The sequence below is a fragment of the Camellia sinensis genome, chromosome 1 (genome assembly GCF_055761805.1).
Source record: "Camellia sinensis isolate YWXY chromosome 1, ASM5576180v1, whole genome shotgun sequence".
Classification (NCBI taxonomy): domain Eukaryota; kingdom Viridiplantae; phylum Streptophyta; class Magnoliopsida; order Ericales; family Theaceae; genus Camellia; species Camellia sinensis.
In genome coordinates, this window is record NC_138961.1 from 199,714,667 (window position 1) to 199,739,584 (window position 24,918).

At 35.2% G+C, this 24,918-nt stretch overlaps 1 protein-coding gene and 1 long non-coding RNA gene across 2 annotated transcripts; both read right to left on the reverse strand.

Moving 5' to 3' along the window:
• Nucleotides 1-4,972: 4,972 nt before the first annotated feature.
• Nucleotides 4,973-16,390, reverse strand: LOC114322970 (uncharacterized). Its single transcript, XM_082918806.1, has 11 exons — nucleotides 16,316-16,390; nucleotides 13,307-13,369; nucleotides 11,912-12,103; nucleotides 6,710-7,090; nucleotides 6,510-6,519; nucleotides 6,171-6,421; nucleotides 5,884-6,090; nucleotides 5,715-5,804; nucleotides 5,533-5,619; nucleotides 5,098-5,431; nucleotides 4,973-4,980 (listed from the first exon to the last, which is right to left on the reverse strand). Exons 1-11 carry the CDS (start codon nucleotides 16,388-16,390, stop codon nucleotides 4,973-4,975), a joined length of 1,698 nt encoding a protein of 565 aa, XP_082774932.1.
• Nucleotides 16,391-16,921: 531 nt separating this feature from the next.
• On the reverse strand, nucleotides 16,922-22,009 carry LOC145801326 (uncharacterized). The gene is made up of 2 exons (XR_014342658.1): nucleotides 17,640-22,009; nucleotides 16,922-17,532 (listed from the first exon to the last, which is right to left on the reverse strand). It is a non-coding gene; the product is annotated as an uncharacterized LOC145801326 (long non-coding RNA).
• Nucleotides 22,010-24,918: the final 2,909 nt, after the last annotated feature.

A 24,918-nucleotide genomic window follows, 5' to 3' on the forward strand; every position in this document is an offset into this window, starting at 1 on the left:
CTATTTTTTAATATACAAATTATTTTTTACAGTGTAATTTTTTTTCACAATTGCAAGTTGTTATTTTTTAATAAGAATTTATATTTATTTTAGATATTTTTTTAATATATAAATTATTTTTTTTAGATTTTATTGAAATGCACAATGTATTCTCTGTGTGTGCGCGCGCGCGCAATTGCAACCTATTATTTTTTTAAAATGTATATTTGTTTTAGATATTTTTTAATATACAAATTATTTTTTTATAGTGTAATTTTTTTTTCTCTTTTTTTTCACAATTGCAACATGATATTTTTTAGTAAGAATTTATATTTGTTTTAGATTTTTTTTAACATAATTTTTTTAAAAAAAATTTTATAAAAATAATTTAACAATCCCATCACTAACTATAGTGTATGGAAGAAGTTGAAAATGGTGTGACAGTAGGCATGAGAGAAGTCAGAAAGGCTTATGAGTTGAGAGAAGTCAATAAATGCTGAATTTTTTTTTTAAGTTAAAAAATTAAAAAATTAAGATTGGGATATTGGAACTTCCACAAGGCTTATGGATTAAAAACCTCATTTTCCTTATAATATATATATATATATATATATATATTTTTTTTGCAAGATGTGAATGTTCACATATTATTAATTATTTGTTACTATACTTTTTGTTTGAACAATCATTTTTTGTTACCATTAAACAATTGAAATAGTAATTTTTTTTCTTTCAATTTTGTTTCATGTTGCACTGTGATTATTCACATTGGTATGATTTTGATTTTTTTAATGTCAGTTGTATGTTAATTGTAAATTATGAACATTCACATTGTATTTTGGTATAAGTTTTTTTTAAAGTTTTTTCGAAAGTTAGTTGTATTTTTTTTTTACCATACTTGTTAGTTGAACAATCATTTTTGTTACCATTGAACAATCGAAATAATTGATTTTCACCTTTTTCAATTTTATTTTATGTTTTCATATTGTAGTGTGAATGTTCACATTGGTATGAATTTATTTATTTATTTTTGAACTAGTTGTATATTAATTGTAAACTGTAAACTGTAAACATTCACATTATATTTTGGTATAAGTTTTATTTTTTTAAAATTTATTTGTATATTTGTTGTTTTTGTTATTATACTTGTTAGTTGAACAATCATTTTTTTTACCATTGAACAATTCAAATAGTCAATTTTTACTTTTTTCAATTTTTTTTTTTTATGTTTTCACGTTACAATGTAAATATTTACATTGGTATGGGTTATTTTTTTAAGGCTAGGTGTACGTTAATTATAAATTGTAAACATTCACATTGCATTTTTGTATAAATTTTATTTTTTCGAAGGTTATAGTTGTATGTTTGTTGTTTATTGTGAACATTCACATTGTACATTAATATGTGTTTTGTTTTTTCAAAAGTTAGTTGTATGTTTGTTGTTTACTATGAATATTCACATTGTATTTTGATTTTCATTTAGATTTTTTGTTGCGTTATTTTTAAAATTTTAAAATTATAAAAATTTTTAAAATTTATAATTTGATATTTTCTCCATAGATGCGGGAGAGATTTTCTCATTAAAATAGGAGAGAGATTTTCTCCATGGAATAAGGAAAAGATTTTTTTTTAGAATGAGGGAGAGATTTTCTTCATAAAATGAGAGACTATTGTTATGTATTAGTTTCAAAATAAAAACATGTGTAAAAAATTAGAAATGATGATTTGGTCATATTACATTAAATAGTACTTAATGAAATACTAAAAAAAAATATAAGTTTGATAGAATAAAACACTTACAAAGAGGATTTATCAAAAAATGACTCTTTCATCTTTTTACAATTAATTTTAGATTATTTTTTGTTTAGTGGATTAGAGTATGTATGATTTGTTCATTTTAAAATTAAAAGTGGAGACATACAAGTCTATTTATGTACTTTTAAAATATATTCAATTAAAAATGGGGCTAAATAAACATCTATTTCCTATTAAATTAAAAAAAAATAGGAATAACACTACAAAAAATTCGCTTTTTTGCGACGGTAAAATACCGTCGCCAATACCCAAAAAGCCATCTCAAAAGCTATTTTGCGACGGTAAATAGCTTTTAGCGACGGTAATAGGCGGGTCGCAAAAAAAGGGGTAGCTAAAGGTCTTTAGCGACGGTAAGACGCCGTCGCAAAATATTGGTGACGGCAAAAATGCATTTTAGCGACGGCAAAATACTGTCGCAATTAATGTGTAAAAATCTGAAGTTTTTGAGACGGCACTAAAATACCGTCGCTAATATGGTTATTTGCGACGGTAAAATACCGTCGCAAAAGGGTTTATTTGAGACGGTAAAAATACCGTCGCTAAAATGGTTATTTGTGACGGGTTTAATACCGTCGTTAATACTGTTATTTGCAACAGAAAAATGTGCCTTCTCTAAAAATATTATTTGCGACGGTAAAAATACCGTTGGTAAAGGCCTTTTGTTAATATTGCCAATATCATTGGCGACAGCTACGCTACCGTCACAAAAACCTGGTTCTAACAAAAATGCTGCAATAAAATTATTAAAAATATGCAAATTACCTATATTAAATAAAAATAGCTAAAAAAAATCGATAATTATATAATAATATAAAAATTCCTGTATATAAATAAAATTCCATCCATAATTAAAGTACTCTTCCATTCATAACAACACATCATCAAAATTATCCAACCACATAATTTTGCATAATACATACATAATATTGTTCACAAATCTAAATAACGTAAATCAAAAATAAAAGTTTTCTTCATAATTCTTCCGTGGGTTAAAAAAACAAAAGTTCGTCGCAATCTTCACACGGCTGCATTCCACAAGAAGCAAACTGCTACTCAGGAAATATCTGAAAATAAAAAATAAAAATAATTAATGACAATATAATTATGTGTTAATATTTTAATTACAAAAAAACATAAAAAATTAATTACTATATAATCACAAAGATAGTTAAGTAAATAACTTTGGCAAGATAGAAATCCGACCCTAACTCCCAAACCGGAAACCCGATTCGAGTCTCGTCTTCTCCCACAAATCTCTCGTGCCTAGGCGATCATGTGTGCCAAGTTTCGTGCTAAACCGATCCCTTTTGGTGATTTTGGAGCGTCAACACCTCGAATTCAAGTTTCTTAAGGAACTAGTTTGCCTAGATCGAAATACGGCTCTAACTCCCAAATCGGGAAACCGATTGGAGTCCCGTCTTCTCCCACAAGTCTCTCGTGCCTAGGCGGTCGTGTGTGCCAAATTTCGTGCCAATCCGACCTCGTTTGGTGATTTTGGGGCGTCAACACCTCGAATTTAAGTTTCTTAAGGAATTAGTTTGCCTAAACCGAAATATGGCTCTAACTCCCAAACCGGGAACCCGATTCGAGTCCCGTCTTCTCCCACAAGTCTCTCGTGCCTAGGCGGTCGTGTGTGCCAAGTTTCGTATCAATCCAACCCCGTTTGGTGATTTTGGGCCGTCAACACCTCGAATTCAAGTTTCTTAAGGAACTAGTTTGTCTAAATCGAAATATGGCTCTAACTCCCAAACCAGGAACCCGATTAGAGTCCCGTCTTCTCCCGCAAGTCTCTCGTGCCTAGGCGGTCGTGTGTGCCAAGTTTCGTGCCAATCCGACCCCGTTTGGTGATTTTGGGGCGTCAACACCTCGAATTTAAGTTTCTTAAGGAACTAGTTTGCCTAAACCGAAATACGGCTCTAACTCCCAAACCGGGAACCCGATTGGAGTTTCGTCTTCTCCCACAAGTCTCTCGTGCCTAGGCAGTCGTGTGTGCCAAGTTCCGTGCTAAACCGACCCCTTTTGGTGATTTTGGGATGTTAACACTTCGAATTCAAGTTTCTTAAAGAACTAGTTTGCCTAAAGTGAAATCCATCTCTAACTCCTAATCCGGGAACCCGATTGGAGTCCCGTCTTCTCCCACAAGTCTCTTGTGCCTAGGCGGTCGTGTGTGCCAAGTTTTGTGCCAATCCGACCCCGTTGGGTGATTTTGGGGCATCAACACCTCGAATTTAAGTTTCTTAAAGAACTAGTTTGCCTAAACCGAAATACGGCTCTAACTCCCAAACCGAGAACCCGATTGGAGTTTCGTCTTCTCCCACAAGTCTCTCGTGCCTAGGCGTTCGTGTGTGCCAAGTTTCGTGCTAAACCGATCCCTTTTGGTGATTTTGAGGCGTTAGCACCTCGAATTCAAATTTCTTAAAGAACTAGTTTGCCTAGAGTGAAATTCGTCTCTAACTCCTAATCCGGGAACTCGATTGGAGTCCCGTCTTCTCCCACAAGTCTCTCGTGCCTAGGCGGTCGTGTGTGCCAAGTTTCGTGCCAATCCGACCCCGTTTGGTGATTTTGGGGCGTCAACACCTCGAATTTAAGTTTCTTAAGGAACTAGTTTGCCTAAACCGAAATACGGCTCTAACTCCCAAACCGGGAACCCGATTGGAGTTCCGTCTTCTCCCACAAGTCTCTCGTGCCTAGGCGGTCGTGTGTGCCAAGTTCTGTGCTAAACCGACCCCTTTTGGTGATTTTGGGACGTTAACACTTCGAATTCAAGTTTCTTAAAGAACTAGTTTGCCTAGAGTGAAATCCGTCTCTAACTCCTAATCCGAGAACCCGATTGGAGTCCTGTCTTCTCCCACAAGTCTTTCGTGCCTAGGTAGTCGTGTGTGCCAAGTTTCGTGCCAATCCGACCCCTTTTGGTGATTTTGGGGCGTTAACACCTCGAATTCAAATTTTTTAAAGAAATAGTTTGCCTAGAGTGAAATCCATCTCTAACTCCTAATCCGGGAACCCAATTTGAGTCCCGTCTTCTCCCACAACTCTATTAGCTTAGAATGCAAAGAATGCAAATATGCATTTTAGCTTAGAATGTAAAGTTACATTTTATACCTGATCTTCTGGTGGTGGTGTATATGGATTCTCGTCTTCTGCAGATTCCCTAAATGCTTGGTGGTCACTCGATGCATCAGGAACCTATGATAGTCAATGCATAATGTGTTAATCATATTTGAATTTTATACATAATGTTGTGTGACAATTTAACTATCAAAAAATTTAATTTATATCGAACCTGTCTGTTAGGATCCACACTTGCCCCCTGTGACACAAAGGCCATCATCTCAGCTCTCAGCTGCTGTAAATGTGTAGAGAACTCTGCTCTCATCTCCTCCCTCAGCTCCTCCCTTAACTCATCCCTTAGCTCCGCATGAACCTGCTGGGTGATCTGAACAATAGTCGATGGCTGGGGTGCTGACTGTGATGGCCCTGCACCATCTTTATGCACTGCTCTCCGAGGCACAGTTCTCCCGTATGTGCAACAATATCCATGATTGTCATGACCTATCAACTCATGGAAAATGGCATTCCTAGCCTCCAAAGTCCGACAATCCTCAGGTAGCATAGAGAGTTGGCCATTAAACTCATCCTGTATTGAATAAGAAATACAAGTATATGCCAAATTAAGATAGTTAACACAAAAATATAAAAAATAAACTTTAAATACAATCAAAGGTGTTTGGAAACTACCAAGGTCTGGATAACCTCTGGGTCATCTGCTCTACGTGTCATAAGCCAAACATTCATCTTATCAGTAGACTCCCCCTTATTGGTCATCTATATTTTTTTAGAAATATGAAAATTAGAATCCAAATAATTTGTAAATATACAATGTTTATTTATATACAAAAATAAAACAGTAAAATATAAACCTCATGCCGTATCTGAGCGAAAGTAGTACGCCCTGTGGTATGAGCTATGCCGTGAGCTCGCCGATTTTTAGCGTTCCTAGTTGCAATTTTCTATAATAGGTTCAACAAATGTAAGTATATAAATATGATTTGTATGTTTACATATCATACATATAACTTATTTGTATACCTCAGCATCGGAAGTACGCCAATACTCCACAAGTTCTTCCCACTGGCTTGGCACAATGTGCAAAGGAACATCATCCTTCAGATTAGGATCTTCACTTCTAGGCTTGAAATACTTACACTTAATCTTATTCTTGTGATCCTTCCATATGCTGTTACAGTTTTTCATGCAGATTGGCTTGTACTTCTCTGGACATATATTCAAATTGTCCTATAAAACACAATTTCAAGGTTTAAATAATAATAACACAATTTTGGAATTTAAATTTTTGGACAAAAATATACTTTTACCTTCACATCCTTCCAGATAGCATCAAGAATATCATCAGGCACAGTGTTCCAGTCAAGAAAAGTAAGAGGAACAATGTTACCATTTCGCACAATAATGCCAAGTTGAGTAGTTAACTTAGACACGTTATCCCCTATTGGACAGTAATTTTCATCAAATTGTATGTCCAATTTGGTACCGGTACCCCACTCCCTAATGCCCTTGGCACATCCACTACCACGCCTACTCGAGGTTGATGAAAAACTAACATGACCTGTGAGATACAATAAGAATAAACAATATGCAATGATAATAAACAAATGCAAATTTAAATAATGTCAATACAAATCAATTTCTTATACCTGAGTGAGGCTGTGAAGAAGTCGAAGGATTTGAAAAATACAATGAAAATAAACAAGTTATATGTAATGAGAACAAATAAATATATATTTAAATAATTTTCATACAAATCAAAGCAAATTTATATACCTGCGGATGGCTCATAAGTCGATGACTCTAGTCGGGATGATAGCTATTGCGGTGCCACTGATGGTGGACGCACCGATGGTAGGCCTAGAGGTTGAGTAGATGATAGCTGGTGTGGTGCCACTGATGGGGGTCGATGCGATGGCACTAATGGCCCCTCTGATGGTGCTCGCTGTGATGCCTCCTCTAATGGTGGTGCCACTGATGGTGGACGCACCAATGGTAGGCGTGGTGGCTGAGTAGATGATAGCTGCTGTGGTGCCACTAATGGTGGTCGATGCGGTGGCACTAATGGTGCTCGCTGTGATGCCTCCTCTAATGGTAGCACTAATGGCCCTTCTGATGGTGGTCGATGTGATGCCTCCTCTGATGGTGGTGCCGCTGATGTCCTCTTACGTACCACATCGGACATCATGCGCCGGGGATGATCAGGTTTCCTCTTCCTTCCCATAATAATCTGCAAGCAATATAACATTAATTAGAAACATAGATAATGGTTTGTCATCAACTATAATATGACATTAATTGAACTAATACAATTACAAAGACAAAGTAAATTAAGAAACTGATGATTAACTACAACCTTGGCCTTAAGTGAATTACTGATGTTGATTAAATATCAACCTATTTGAACATCAACTGTTTCCCCTTCTGCGGCTTCCCTCACCCAACCAACTTCTTCATCACGAAGCATTATATTTTCTTCCAATTGTTGGCTCATATATGGCTCAATTTGTGGATCAGTCGAACTCATATCAAATAAACCTCTTTGAGACATCTTCACCGCCACTTGCCAGTCTGGTTGTAACGGGTCTGCAACATACCAAACTTGCTCTGCTTGGGATGCCAAGATGAAAGGTTCATTAGTAATTCGATCATCTCGATACAACAAATGATTGAAGTTGACTAACGTGAAATTGAAGACATCTTGTATATTCCCGTGAATGTTGTCAATCCAATCACACTTAAACAACACATGCTTATTCTCATTGGAATATCGAATCTCAACAATATCTGTCAATTGTCCATAATAGTACACAGACCCCACACGAGGATTCTTGTCTTTCCGACTAGCATAACTTATGGTATCTGCCTTCAAAGCTACACCACAATTTTGTGTGGCTCGACGGTCATCCATGGCCTTTACTCGATACCGAAACCCATCCATTATATACCCGTTGAACCTCCTTGCCAGGTTATGAGGACCATTTGCCAATACAATAATCTCTTCAGAAAATGTGACATCACTAGTCCTTCGCAAAGTTTGAACCTATTTTAAATAATAAAAATTGTAAAGTTTAAAATATAGTTCGACTTAGGTAAATAGAATCTGTAAATTTAAATACATACATGTTCCTTGAACCAAATGTGAAAAGTTTCAAAATGTTCACGCCGAAGCTGATGATCGTCAACACGAGGCATTTTGACCTTAAGTTCTTCAAGGTATTTGCTGTGTAAATTGAAACTTTATCAAAAAACAAAATTTTGTTCAAAATTCAATGAAACATAATAAAATATTGAGTGAGTGACATAACTTACTTTATGAATGGTTGAACCGTGGCTGTATTGAATAAGACATACCGATGAGTTTGTACCCAAGAAGTGTTATCAAAATAAAAGCTTGTGATTTCACCAACAGCACGACCCAGATTATCATCACCACTGTAGTTCCTCGTGGGTCGATTAGATTTAGTTTCCACATCATTGAGATATTGTGCAAAAAAATTCATGCATTTTTCCATAAGATATCCTTTAGCAATTGAACCTTCTGGACGAGCTCTATTACGCACATATTGCTTCAAAGTAAGAAGATACCTCTCAATTAGATACATCCATCAAAACTGAATCGCTCCACCCAATAATGCTTCGTCAACTAGATGTATAGGCAAGTGCTCCATTATATCAAAAAAAGTAGGAGGAAATATTTTCTCTAGATGACAAAGTGTTACGGCGATACGATCTTGAATATATTGCAAATCTGTCGCACGATTGACTTTAGAACACAATTGTCTAAAGAAATTGCTTAATTCAATCAAAGGTTCAATTGCATTCTTCGGTAACGATCTTCAAATGGCCAATAGAATTAGTTGTTGCATCAGAATATGACTATCGTGGCTCTTAAGACCCCCAATACTTCTATCATGTAAGCGCACACGACACGATATATTGGATGAATACCCGTCGAAAACTCTAACTTCCTTCAATACTTTCAAGAACAAATCTTTCTCATCCTTGGTCATCGTGAATTGTGCCGGTGGTAAATAAGCTTTATTCGACCCTCTTAACTGCAAATGTAGGGGTTTTCTAATATTCATTTCTTGTAAATCACACCGAGCATTAACACCATCCTTCGATTTTCCTGCAACCCCTAATATTGTCCACAACACATTATCACAAACATTCTTCTCTATATGCATCACATCGAGGTTGTGTCTAATTAGATTGTGCTCCCAATATGGCAGTTCATAGAAGATACTCTTTTTCTTCCAGCTATGGGTGCGATGTCCAGCTTTCTCCTTCTCTACTTGTCTCCTATGCCTCTCCTTAAGGTCATCCCTCTTGTATTGGGTTAAAATACCCTCAGATTCTAATTGTAGCAGCATCTTAGTTCCAGACAACAATTTTGGTTTGAATCTGACTTCCCGACTACCATCAAATGATACTTTATCCTTTCGGAATTTATGGCCATTAGGTAAAAATCTGCGATGACCCAAGTATGATTGTTTCCTACTATGCTTCAACCAACACGATGTAGTTTCTCTATTGCAACAAGGACATGCATATTCGCCTTTAGTACTCCATCCTGACAAGTTTGCATATGCAGGAAAATCACTAATTGTCCACAGTAAAGCTGCATGCATTTGAAACATTTGATTTGTTGATGCTTCAAATGTGGAGACACCGTCATTCCATAGTTCTTTTAACTCCTCAATCAACGGTTGCATATACACATCAATCTTGTCACCAGGTCCTTTCGGGCCGTCAATAAGCATAAATAAAATTAGAAATGGTTGTTTCATGCACATCCATGGCGGCAAGTTGTATGGAATGAGTACAACAGGCCAAGTGCTATGAACTATGTTCATCGTCCTGAATGGGTTAAAACCATCAGATGCTAAGCCAAGCCTTACACTTCGGCAATCATTACTAAAGTCAATATTCCGACGATCAAAATCTTTCCATGCAAGGGAGTCTGCAGGATGCCTAAAGACACCGTCATTAGTTCGTTCCTCTGCATGCCATCTCATTAACTTAGCCATCTTGGATGACATAAACAGCCTCTGCAACCTTGGCTTTAAAGGAAAATATCTCATTTGTTTTGCAGCTATTTGTTTGCCACCGTTGTGAGGACCATTTGAACCACCATCACCATTTGATTTCCATCTTGAACTGTTGCATATGACACATTTTTCAAGATTGGCGTCCTCGTTTCGAAACAACATGCAACTGTTGGGACATGCATCCCATGTCTCATATGTGAAGCCCAAATCTGTTGTGACCTTTTGAGCTTTATAATATGAGTTTGGGAGTTTCACACCCAACGGGAACGCCTCATTCAATAACTCAAGCAACATGTCAACAGACTTGTTTGTCCACTGATTAAGCACCTTCAAATGTAGAAGCCGAACAATGAATGACAAAGGTGTGAACTTCTGACAACCCGGATACAATTCACTTTGTGCATCTTGAAGAAGTTTGAAATAGTTTGCAGTCTCTGCATTTGGACTGAGCTGGGGTTCAGATGCATGGGGATCAGTGCTCTGTGCTTCATTACCGTCAACACTTGTACCGGCATGTGGATTTCCCACAGCCCCTTATATCATTCCAACCATATCGTCGCCAATGTCTAAATTAGCCAATGTTTCATTCCCTCGATTAGCATGCAGAGATATGTAAGATTCCCCATGATTAATCCAATGTTTGTACTTTTTAAAAAAAACCATTCAAAATCAGATGCTTCCGTATACCCTCTCGCACAAGATGGTATTGATTCTCACATTTTCTACACGGACAACTAATCATCGAACCTTCAACTCTATTGGTGTAGGCAAACACAAGGAATTGATCAATCCCATTAATGTATTCCCTTGACATCCTATTTGGCAAATCAATCCAACTCTTATCCATCATCTGTACTTCCCTTATATGTGTTTCCCATTATTAATTTGCTTCAGGCAAACTTACTGGGAGATATACATCTCACATACAAAACAAATATGCCCTAGAAAAAAATATAATTACAACAAATGTAAGAGTCATAATGAGATGTAAGGGTAAAAATATAATTACAAGACATAATATCACATATCAATTATCGTAAGGGAAGAGGGGATTGGTGGGCTTCGAATCCCAATTAGTGAGGAAACAACCAAGGGCATGCGCTATTGGGCCAAATGCTATCCTCAAATGCATTGATAAATATAATAATGGGTTATAAAGCTTTTCTATGTTAATTCAATTGCCCCATTTTGTTTTCATATAAAATGCTTGCATTTTAATTCTATTGTGCAAGTGCTTCAGTTCTAGATTTATTTATGTAAGGTGATTAATCATGGTCTTTCTAGACTGAAAAAGTGATAAGGGTGGTAGTAAATAAGAGTACTGGTTGAATTATTCATTGGGGGCTTGTTGCCAGAGTAATTACAGGTATCCCCCAATACTTGGTTCAAAAAAATCCAAGCATCATTTTAGTAAGATGAAGGATCTTAACTTCTCCCCCTTTCATCTTCACCAAACATAAAAAGAGTATATATATATAGGGGGAGGGAAGGGGATAAAAGATTATATTCCTCCTACTAGTTCTTCAACAGAAGTGAATACTCAACTTGCCTTTGGAACAACAGTGAGACAGGGAACTTTTCCTCCACCCCCAAAACATAAAAAAATAGAAAACCCCCGAGTACCCCCTGCCAAGGGAAGCAAGAAACTTGAGTAAAATTTTTCCTTAAGGCATGTAGCATTAGGGTTTCAAACTAAAATGTAAGTCAAACATTCACTCCCTAAACTCAAGCAACTTGAGAAACTTCAAAAACTATAACATCCAACATAAAATCTGCAAATTAATTCATATGTTCTGCATGTCTCATTTAAGTAAGAAGCAAAACTAAAAGGAAATTTTATATCTTAACCTCCTTATTTTCTATCTTCAATACAAGCAATAGAAATTAGAATTGGAAATCTGTAATCATGTAAGAAGCAAAACTAAAAGGAAATTTTTGACAGATTCTAATGGGTGGACAAATCACGCAAAGAAAACATAAAAAATGGGAAAGATTACCACAGAAGCAGCAGCAAGTGGAGGTGAAAGTCCAATGTCATAAACAGTAACAAGTGCAGTTCCCAACCCCTTAGGAGCCAGTACTGACTGCGAGCATTGTAAACCTGATGGTGGCTGAATCACTTCTACAACTTGGGAATTATTAACAACAGCATCCAAAAAACAGCTGCCTCCAGTGATTGAGAGATTTAGCTGGAAAAGAAAAAAGCATCTCATATGAGAAGCCCAAGTATTGGGTGATAAAACCGAAATGTGCTGATGTCTTTTTACAGTTGAACAGCATTGGACATCTAAAACTTTTCTTTTCAGAAACACCAAAAAGTATGTGTATTTTAATACTGGAACTCCAAAGTAAAACGGATAGTCTTCATAACTTGTTAAGTTTAAAAGTCATCTAAAGATGTTAAAGAGATCTTGTTGATAGCTTTTTATCTTGACATTGCACACATCTAGTGTACAGAGGTTGTGGCCCCCTTTGGCTTCTTTAATGGATTCTTCCTTTGCTTATCCAAAAATTAAAAGTCATCTAAGTTATTAAATAACTAATTGATGAATGAAACATCCAATATATAAGTGGTTCATAATGTTTACTTTTGAACAGTTGTCCCTACTCTTTGGAAACTAAAAAACATAGAATATAGGAGCCACTGTTTGGTCACATCATAGAATATCATTTTATTAAGTGCAAAACTTGAGGACAACCACTTCAATTTACTAGAGGAAAATTTGCGGAAGGTATTCTGAATATGGTTTTTATCCAGCATCAAAATTTTTTTTTTGATTAGCTTTATCCAAGGATCAATTTGAACATCTTTAGCACAATTAGGTTTAAATATGCTCATCATCATGCGAAGGAACCATCTAGTAGTCTTGCCACTTGGTCGATAACATATTTGTATTTCATTTATATTTTGGCAGGCCTGTGAATAATTTTTGCAGCTTCATTTTTCAAACCAAAAAGCCCTAGGCAGCAAACAAGTTCAATCCTAATTAAGGCTTGAACATTAATGATGAAATTCAGGAACAAATATTATCACCATATGGTCTACCAGTGTGCATGACACATATTAATAACCAGAATTTATCACCGCATTATTGCAATAAGTTGATTGAGCTAAAACTATATCTAGACTTTGATCTGGTCATGATAAGACAAGATGCAAACAGATAAAATACAAAACAATGCCACTGCTAAAATCATAACTTTTAGGCTTTACCCACATTATTCCCTCTCACATAGGTGGACCCCACATGAGAAAGGAGGCTGTGGAATCTGGATGTAGCCATAACGGTTGTGGATTTAGCAATCTCCTAAACACTACTAAAGAAGTGCATCATTCTCATGGCACCTTTACTGGCCAGACAAAGATTAATATATAATAGCATCAAGGTTACCTGAGCATCATTACTGAAGAATAACAAACTGAATTCCGGGTTGACTCTTAGAGTAGAAACTACCTGCATTTTAAACAGCACTATGAGCAGAAAAATAAAACCAAAGAAGTCAAATAAAATAAACAATACAAAGAAACAACCAGATAAACCATGAACCTCGAGCAACTAAGGTAAAAAAAAAAAAAAAAAAAAAAAAAAAAAAAAAAAAAAAAAATCTTTAGTTTTTATTGCAAAACAATATTTCACTTTCAACAGAAAATGAAAAACAAGAAAAGGAGGAACAACTGCAAATGAGTTTAGGAGTTTGTTTCTGGAAATGCAAGTGCAAAGATTATGAATGGTCCAAGTAACTATTAGTATTCAATTTTTATTTATTTTTTTTATGAGTGATCTATTTGATAAACTTTACAAAATATACAATTTAAATTAACGAGATAAGTCCAAAATGAGCTCACAATCACAACCTCATATCACTGAGATGGGTCCGGAATGGGGCAGTTCCCTCAACTTGATCCCTCAGCTCACCCTCTTCCTTTACAAAAATGTCACTTTTGGTAATAAATAAAAAACTTACAAAAGGGCATATAATATCAAGGTCATTAATGTTGTGTTTGATCATAAATTTAGATAAAAATGTGAATAAGAGAAAATGGTAAAATATTTAATTTATATTTGTTTACTATTTCCTTTATCTAAATTTATGATTCAAACATATTCTAAAGAAATATTACTTATTTAATAATCTCATAGCACAATGCGAGAGTGACATTGTTTACGTAATGCTCTAGACTAATTGCGTAACAAAAAAATTTATGAGTCTAACATGCATACTAGCTCACCTATGTTAAATAACTAAAAAATAAAAAATAACCCATTTGAATTATATTATAATTTTTCATATTTTGAAATAATATGTAAATAATATCATGTAATACTTTAATAAAATTTAATTAATTTTTCAAAAAATACGGAGCATAGAGATGCAAAAACTGTACCACATATGCAAGTAGGGTGTTAAGGTAAAGAATTAGAAAACACAGTATATAGTATATACCAACCCATTCTCTTCAAAGAACTTTTCTAATGGGGGGTGCGGAGACAGAGGAAGGAATATCTTTAGGCAAACATGGTTAAAAAACAAAAGAATAAAGAGAGTTGTTGAAAGTCTACATCAAAAAGCAAAGAAACAAAGAAAGTTCAACATATAGGTGGATGATGGTGCAAAGACAATTGACGAAGACCCAGATCAATGTCTAGAAAAATGTTAGATTCAGTACAGGACCGTGGGTGGCAATTGGAAAGTGCAAAGATGAAACATAACATCAATAGAGGATATAAACAACCTAGATGATATCAATATATCACAAAATATAGATATCGTTTGGGGAGAAATCCAGATTCAAAAATTAAAATCATAATAAAATATATCAATCAATCAAAAATTAAAATCAAAATATCAATGTCTAAAAAATACACAGATAACTACATATCAATCTCTAAAGAATATGGATATATCAATTGATATTATAAACTTCCCAACCTTAAAGTGGGAATCAAATTGAAGAATGGAAAGGATTGAAGGTGCCTCGTCACTCGTTCACAGTCGTTCATCACTCGTCGTTCACAGTCGCTGCCTCGTCACTCCGGCGAAGGTCGTCGTTCACCCTCGTCAATCTGCGAATGCCGTCGTTCACCCTCCTTCACCCCGGCACTGAATGATTTTCATTTTAGGATTTTGGGGATTCTGGGATTCGGATTTTGGGGGTTTTGGTTTGGTGAGTTTAGGGATTTTGATTTGGGGGTTTTGGTTTGGTGAGTTTAGGGATTGGGATTTTGGGGATTTTAGGATGACCGCGAATGGGAGAAATCCCCGCGAATGGGAGAAATGAGCGGGATGTGAATTTTTTTTTTTTTTTTTGCGACGGAATATATACCACCGTCGCAAATGATACTTGATTAACAAATTAAAACGACGTCGTTTTACAATTTTTTTTTTTGCGACGGGCTTATGCCGTCACAAATGGTCCACCATTTGCGACCGCAACTCTTTCCTGTCGCTAAATAATACTTTTTGCGACGGTATATGTGCGTCGCAAATGCTCCTGCATTTTTCGGTGAAATTTATTTTACCTCCGTCGCAAAAGGCCATTTTCGTCAACGGTAGATAAACGCCGTTGCAAAAGTACTTTTTTGGCGACGGCAACTACACTGCGTCGCAAAAACCCATTTTTTGCGACGGCAGGTGCCCCGTCGCAAAAGCCTCCGTGTTATATAACAGATTTTCTTGTAGTGAATATATATTTGTGCACAATTTGTGTAATCTGTACTTTATTTGTAAATTATCTGTGCTAGTCTGGTAGATCTATGCATTTATGCACTTTAAAAATACTTACTTTTATTAGCATATTATAAAGATAGACTTTATAACACTATAAAGGTACTTGCACCTAATAAGCATTCTAAAGATTTAAAGTAAAACAAAATCATTTTTTCCCTGTTAAATTAGCTGATTTTGTTAGGTAGCATAGTTTTTTTGTTAAATTGTGCTCCAATGTGCTCTCTAAATAATACATTGTTTGCTGGTATGTGAGTTAAATGCCAAGAAAATGTTAACAATGTGGACGAAGAAAAAATGAAAAGAAGAGAAATGGTGTAGGGAAGGAGACCTTTCTACCATCCGCAAAGTGGGTGTGGCAGAGAGAGTGAAAATAAGAAAAGGTGTAGAGAGAGAAAAAGAGATGGAAAAATTGATGCAGTCCACTTTTATATATACTAGTTGGACCCTATGCGCTATGTGCGTGGGGTCGCGTCGCAGTTGTAATGCTTTTTAAAGAAATTTTTGTATATACAAGATGAGTTCTTTTTCTTTATTTTTAAATTTTTTTCTTTTACCAATAAAAAATTTATTAATAAGATGAGGACAAAACAAGAACCAAACTGCACATACTCATGTCCAACACAAAACAATCACATAACTATAAAACACTACAATACGAAAGCCTTACGTACCATTATGTACTTGCTAGCAAGGTAGTTATATACCAACATATAAGACCAAAGGCAATAGTGCTTGAATGCCAGCATTTCAATAAATTAAATTTAGCATTCCATTCGTTCTATCCTATCATTCACGCAATCGCTAACTATTAAGGCCAACATTAATGAATTAAAATCTACTAAGCTCGAGAAATGCATCAAACAATATAGTTCTTAATCACTCATATTTCATCAGTCTAAAACGCAAACAGCATTGTTTAATCACTCATATTTCATCAGGCTAGCCTTGTGCCGCCATAATAAACTCACCATATTAATCTAAGAGATTAGAGAACCTACTCAATGCCCACTCTCCAAAACAAAGAGCACACCAAATAAGTGCTAAAGATGAACATGACAAATGGAAGGGATATAAAAACATAAACATCTAAAAGAATTAGTATGCCGAACTGCTGGTTTGTGATATGGAACAAAAATTAGAAATGTCGGATGAAAACATTTAGTGATGAAGATAACACAAGACAATGCACACAAGCTTTTATAGAAATACAAATCTACAATGGATACAAAGCAGTTGATATCAACAAAAAAAAAATTTAAAAATCAAGTAGCTTGAAGTTGAAAAGGTATCATCAATTTATTTGAATACTCACCAAGAGAATAATATATTCGCACTGATAGCTTTTGAATCTTTACAACACTGATCAGAGTAAGCACATGAAAATTAAACCCGAAACCAAGCTCTCATGCAATGCTCCAAAGCATCCAACATATATTTTAGTAATGAACTGTCCTACAAATCTTGAAGAAATATAGCCTTGAATATTGAATTATTAATTATACCTTGAGCCACAGTCATGGCTGAGTCCTAAAACTTGCAGTTATACCGCAGATAATAGTCATGTGCGGAGAAATCAATTTCCACCACTTCTCAGGTTGAGAGCAGGAAGGAATTAGGAATTTGTAGGAGGAATGATGGAATTTGTTTTTTTCTGCTATTGTGTGTGTGGCTAAGTTGAAGGTCACGTAGCCAGTCCAAATCTACTTTACAAACCAAAGAAGCAACAGAGCTACACCAAGAAGCCCTAGCGTTACACCATGCGTTACACCACTCTTACGTTCTTTTTATATAGGTTATAGAATCACATAACTTAAACAAGGAAATAAGATGAGCCTCCACTCATATCTTTGTTGATATCATCTCCTCCTTGCTTTGATCTTTCTAATACCTTCAATGCAATTATCAAAATCAGAAATTAAATAACCATCGAAGTCCTAAAGTACTTTAATCCAATAAATAGTCATTATTTTAATTCTATAATAGAACTATAATCACCTTCCATTTAGTTTCCTTCGTATTAAAGATTAAGTCATTTGTTGCCTTCCACAATGTCTATAGAATTGCAAAAAACACTCCCAAATGTTCCTTTCAACAAGTAAGGTAGCCAACTCTTCAACACCAGTGTGCCACCATCAACCCTACCATTGTGACCATTCCACCATTACATCAACTGTTATTAGCACCCCTAGTCTGTCACCACTACTCCAACTCCAACCAAACATTACAACTGCTACTCCAACACAAGAAATGCTGATGTCATCCTTTCATAGTACTTCCAAAATACCAAAATCACATTCTTTAGACACCACTTCTAATAGCTTTACAATAGCACGTATGTGCTTACAAAATGTTGTATGTTTCAGTTTCTCATCCAATCATGCTTCGTAAAATTTAGAATTTTGGTCCCACCACAATCTTTTTTCTAAAAAACCCCAATTACAAAATATATGCATTTTTCCCCTTAATATAGTAAGAAACACAACTCCTTTATCACAAAAAATATTTCTTAATTCCACCTAACCAAAAAATTTGTTCTCAAAAATTTAAAATAAAATGTTCTTGGAAGATTTACTTATCAAGAAAAAAAAAGTTTCTAAAAATCAAAACACTAAAGCTATTCCTAGTCTAAAGAAGAGCATCATTATCCTAATCAGCTAATAAAGCTTCGACCTCATTTGATATTTGAATGATGCATTGTTTTCAATAAGTAGATAGCCATCCTGTCATTTCTTTGCACATCTAATCTGTGACATTTTGGCCCTCCATTCTTATTGTAGTCCCTTCAACTTGAACAGAGTACTCCTTTCTCCTTTTGAAGTAATATTGATAGTTGTACAAAAAAATTACATCTCCCACAATTTGTCTCATCCTGTCCCAAGATGAAGCTATTGAGAATCCATCTGTCAATTGTTCAAATTTTTGAAAGCAAGAACCAATTGAAACTCTCAACTCTCAACTATCAACTTACAGACCATCTCCATATTAATAAATCCAAACTCTAAATATTAAATATAATTCTTATTTAACAATTAAAAAAAAACATTTTTGACTAACCTTTCTAAAAAAGCTAATCTGCTAATCATTACATAAATAGATAAAGGCTGAAAAAACATTGCATTTCATAGCAGACATTTTTTTTTTTTTTTGAAATCTTAACTAATCAAAACATCTGTAACAAAGGTGGACTGTAATGACACAACATCAACACTGGTTTTTCAAAAGTGAAATGATAGGGATAATAAATTGACCAGTGGAAATGTGAATTATCAAATGCAACTCACATTAAAAAGGAACTAAACCAGTCTTGGTTAAGCACAAGAACCCAAAGAACCCAATTTGAGGTCTCAAAAGGGCATGAAAACACATAAGAACCCAAAGAATCCAATTCAATATTCAATGTGAAAAGAGACTCACAAAGTTAACATTTGTGTGAATGATCTTGAGACTCACGCTACAAGAACCCAATTCAATATTTAATAGAGCAACATATTGAACTATAATCAAGAAGCATTAAAACATCCTTCCAAGTACCTCAAATACCCAAATCATCTTACTCTCTTGTTTATGGACATTTGGGAATAGATTATCAAATTCTTATATACATATATATATGATTATGTTAGTGAGCTTTCAATTAGGGAAGCACTCTAATTTTTTAGTCTGCATATTCAGGCATATTGTCAGGTGTTGTGCCACACCCATAGTATGAATTTTAGATGCGTAGACAACTCTATTTTTTTGTCTATCGTTATTTATTTTCTATCTTAATATGTGCCATTTAATTTTAATTGCAAATTTGCACGTTGGACTTATAATAAGAGAATTAGATCAACAATTAGAGTTGTTTTTCAGCAAAAATTGATGGTATTTCAACTCACAGGTGCAAGTTCTGCAAAAATTGGCATTTGGATAGGTTTATTGAACTTCATTCTTTAACAGATATTAAATGTCTCATGGGATATCATTTGCTTTGAAGAACTTTAGATTTTTCACATTATATTATTGATTTCAATAGGTGAAATTTGCTTATCACAATGAATGAAAGAAAGTTTTTGATAATAGCATAATTTGCAAAATCTCTTGTATCATTGTATGTCTAAGACTGTAATAAGTGTTAGGTTTTTATTCTTGGCAATCCCGTTTGACAAAACTCCTTTGAGTTGTAATTGTTTTCGCACTTTTATTTCAGTAAGGCTGTGAGTTTGTTAGATGCGAATCCAACCCGAATTATGCCTTGCAGAGAAGTTTGTGATGTTAATACTTTCAAGATTGCCACTTCGCTGATTATGATGGGGATCGAGCTGCCCGATCAGCTCGCGGGGGTCTAGGGGGCAGCGCCCCTTGGTGGGTCTGAGGCAGCGCCCAGGCGGGGTCGAGGGGCAGTGCCCCCGAAGCAAAATGCAAAATTGCATTCAAAGTTGCTTGTCCACCCTTGCTCGCTCGAGCGAAGGCTACGTCCGTATAAAAACCTGAAAAAGATGATTTCACGCTCGAGCGCAGGTTGTTTGGCTCGAGCGAAGCCACTTACGGAAAACACGCATTTTGGTTCCTCGCTCGAGCGAGAGAGTCTTCGCTCGAGCGAGCTTCGCAGTTCCAGATTTCTATAAGTACGGGTTTCTGTCAGATTTTAGGATTACTCCTCCAGATCTTCTTCTTAGATATTAAGGTTTATATCTGAGGATATTTTGCTAGTTTTCTTTGATGTTTTGATTGAGTATTCAACTCATGGTTTTAGAAGTTTACATCAAAGGATTGTTTGTTTAAATCTATACAAAAGAGAGAGTTGTTCTTCGGTGGATTCTGAAGAATACGAGCCTGAAGCTTTGGTGGATTCTGGAGTGGCTTATCGTCAAGACAATTCCGAGGTGAAGACGGGGTTGAAAGAGGCACATAGGGATTGGTTCAATTCGGGCGTGGATTCGCTAGGTAATTGAGAGTATACCTGTGTAATTCCTTTATATCTTCTTAGTGAATTGTTTTGTGGCTGTTGCCCGTGGGTTTTTTTTATCACAATTGGAGGTGTCCAATTGTGATTTTTCCACGTAAAATTGTTGTGTCGATTTGTCTTGATTGTTTAATTGGGATTGTTATATACTGCTTTAAATTGATACATAATCACAAATCAACATCTAGAGGATTTCTAGATTTTTCAATAAGAGTTCAAACTTCAAGTCTTCCTAGGAGCACCAATATATTCTTGACCAATTACTAATAAATGGGATGGGTTGGGCAGTCCTACAAATTCACAAGCTGAGCAATCTAAATCTTGTAATGAAAACCTTATACAGGTTTATTTTTTAGTTTTAAATTTCAATTGTATATTACTGGTTTCAAGGTCTAGATATGTTTTTATTCATTTACTTGTTTATTTAGGGTTTAGGCATTTTGTCAAGCAGTTGGTGTGCCTAATTTGTTTATGCACTAATAGATACCCATGAAAACAAAGACATACAAATCAAATGTCAATATATCCATATATAGTAGGAAAATTAGTAGAAAAGTTTTAAATTACATACCGGATTGTGGATTTGAGGCAGTAATCAATGAACCGAGAAACAAAGAAGTTGAACCAAGACAAGAAGCAAAACAGAACAAAGAGTATGCATATTGTGGGTGTTGATTTTTCACCACACAACCAAACAGGAAAACTCAGCAGGAGAGCACCGGCAAAATAGATTAAGCCCAAACAACCTGTTACAGAAGGATAAGAATCCGGCGGTGGTTCGTCCACCCGGGGGCACTCCGACGATCAAGTCAGTAATTTTCTACTCAAAGATAGCCAATAATGCTTAACTCACTAGACAGAGCATAAAAAGTATACCTCAGACCCACGAGGGTTCCATGTTTTTATAGTCAGCACTAACCTGATCCCTGTAGAAGCCTAGCTTCAATGGACTTTGGCTCAATACTCATCTTGGACTCTCAACTAGATAGAGATAAACTCCCTAAGAGTTTTATCTTTATTCAGATTGAGGTCCTCCCCCATTTTAGGACTCTTGTCATTTATCTGCTTATCTCAAATTCCGATATCTCTAAAAATAACCTCGGCCTAGCTGAGATCATCTCGCACATGACCAAGCCACATGACACTCTGGCTAACACGTCGGCATCACCTCGGCCACGTGCTGTCATTCACAAAATATGCCTCCACACATACATATCTATACATATATATAGACATGCCTTCATGCACCAACTAACCGACTCTCTTTTACAACACATTAGAAATCTTTCCAGCAGCTGAGCATGCAAAGAAATTAACTGAAGTTTTGGTAGTTGCAGAGGCGATAGTGCTTGAATGCTAGCAATTGTTATCCGAGCGGTGCACCGAACAAATGAATCTTCTAAGAGAGATCAATTTCCACCGCTTCGCAGGTTGAGAGCAGGAAGGAATTAGGAATATGTAGGAGGAATGAGGGAATTTGTTTTTTTTTGCTATTGTGTGTGTGGCTAAGTTGAAGGCCACGTAGCCAGCCTAAATCTGCTTTACAAACCAAAGAAGCAACAAAGCTACACCAAGAAGCCCCAATGTTTCACCATGAGTTACACCACTCTTACGTTCTTTTATATAGGTTATAGAAATACATAATATATATTTTAATACATACTTTAACTGTATTATTAAAACACTCACTCTTTTTTATTTTATTTTTTTTTGTGTCCATTCTCGCTCTATAAACTAGTAAACATTTAACACACAAAATGAGATCTAATTTTTAACACTTTATTATATAATACATTTTAACACACCTTTTATCTATCCCATTAAAATGCTTTTAGGCCATGTTTGTTTCGCAATGTGAGTGGCCGGATTGGACTATCATGGCTGTGAGTCCCACCTATAACATGTTTGGTAATGAAATGGGAGGGCGGATTGATAGTCCAAGAAACTTAGTAATCCCCCTCAATAGGGGGATTAGCTTGGTTGGGTTTTGGCTGAAATTAGAAAAATAGTGAGGTAATTGAGTCTATTTTATATATATATATATATAAATTACCATGTGCACCTGTTTGTTTGAATTTTTTTAATATAAACATAATTTATTTATTTATTTTATATAAAAATAATTTAACAATCTCATCACTAACCATCTCTCATACTATCATCAAAACAGACACACTTGTACTTAATCCCCTCACTAACAATTTCTACATTAACAATCTCTTCACTAAGTATCCTCTCACTAACAATCCTATCTAACCTAATCCGCCAAACAAACGTGGCCTAAAAGATCATTTGGAGTAATTTAAAAAATTCAATTTTTTTATTTAAAAAATTAAAAAGTCATCAACTAAAAAGTTATCATCAACTAAAAATTTAAATATAATATCAATTTTTTCATTAAACAAAATAATTTTAATAACTTTTTAAACATGTTAACTTTTTTGGACAACGCATTTGGCTCAATGGTTTATGTAATTATCCCTTAGGATAATGAAAAGATCAGAGATTACGAGTTTGAGTATTTTATTATAATTTAATTTTAACTCCTTAATATTTTATCATATGAAAAAAAAAACTCCTAAAAAATAAAAAATAAAAAATTGAATAGCCACAAAAAGTTAATGGCGAAGCCATGAGCAAAGGTAGGCAGAGCCACAGTCCTTTGCTGAGGGCCAGAGCTGGGTGCACATAAAAGCATCCATAATAATGGAGTGGCTAAAAAATTTGTGTTATATGATAAAAAAATGGTAAAAATAAAATTTAAAATGTGTGTTAAGAGTTTGTTAATTTTACAGAATGATGAGTGATGTAATAAATATGCTAAGGTGTGTATTAAGTGATATATAAATATATTATTGTTGGCATGAAAAATTATTTCTTTTGTCAACAAACATGTCCAAGCATGGAGAGATGATCCAGTATGTGGTAGGAGCAAGGACCACAAGATTGGTGATACGTAGTGGGTTCTAATATGCAAAACAAGTGACAAGGTTAAAGTAGTTAAAGGAGCGATTTCATATGCAGAGATGGCAAAGGAAGTTTCTTATGTCGATATGCCTGAAAATGTGATGGAACATGGCCAAACGTGGCCTAGGAGTGGTGGAGACATGATTTTAAAGATGTGTTGATGAAGGACATGTTGTGTATTCACACAGATTGAAGAGAAAAGAAGGCTACAATAGATGGAAGCAGTTACAAGCAGTTGTGAAGATCATGGACAGTTATTTAGGAAGTAGAAGTAACCTGCTTCATGGTGGAACACGTGGCAGCATATAGACAGCATGACCAGTGGCATGAAAGCTGGAAATTCGAGGGGAAATGAGGACAGCAAAATCAATTCACAACTTGAGAATTCTATGAGTAATCTAGTCTGTTTAGACAGCATGACCAGTGCATGAAAGCTGGAAATTTGAGGGGAAATAAGGACAGCAAAATCAATTCACAACTTGAGAAATCTATGAGTAATCTAGTCTGTTTAGGAGTAGCAATACCTGTAATTATGAGTAGCAGTAGTAGTAGCAGTTAGTATTTGTTCAAAGTTTTGTCGATTGTAATACTAAAAGACTTGAAATTTGATCATTGTAGTTAAAGTGACAAGTTTTATTGTTTTTAGTCAATTTCCTGTTATAATTATTTATTTTTCTTTTCAAGAAGTAAACATCTAAAGAAATTCTTGAACCTTGACTTGTCAAGGTATTAAGGCACTTAACCACATTGCTTGATCCTATTGTTTGTGAAATTGGTTTGTTTATTGTTTGTCAGCATCACGCCTAAACTAGATTTTTACTAATAATTATATACAAATAAAATAATAAAAATACAATTTTTTTTCTTTCTTTCTTCTTCTCCTCTCTCTTTCTCTCTCTTCTCTTGTCTCTCTCTTCTCCTCATTTCATCTTCTGTAGTGCTCACGTCCCTCCCCTTCTTCCATCTCACTCTCTCTCATTTTCTTTCTATCCCTGGCTGGTGAAATCCAATGAATTTGTTAAACTCGTTGATAGTGTCAGATAATAACAGTTAGCAAATTTGCACTTTTGTATTTTGTTCCAATGGATATATCATCAAGTGTGTTATTAGTTGGTGAATTTGTTAATAGACTCGCTGCAGTTACCAAGTTAGTTATGTTGTATTTTATAGCGACCCCGGTCTTTTCCTATTTGATTATTGTATCCGGACTTAGGTTCCGTAGATTCCGTCATTGTATAATTGTTGTTGTCATTCATTATTTTCTTATTTTGAGTCTTGGGTTGTGTTGGGAAGATTTGGAGCAGGTTGGTTGAGCTTAGGAACCAAGTCTAGTTGCCCAGATTTTGGCTTGTCCGCTCGAGC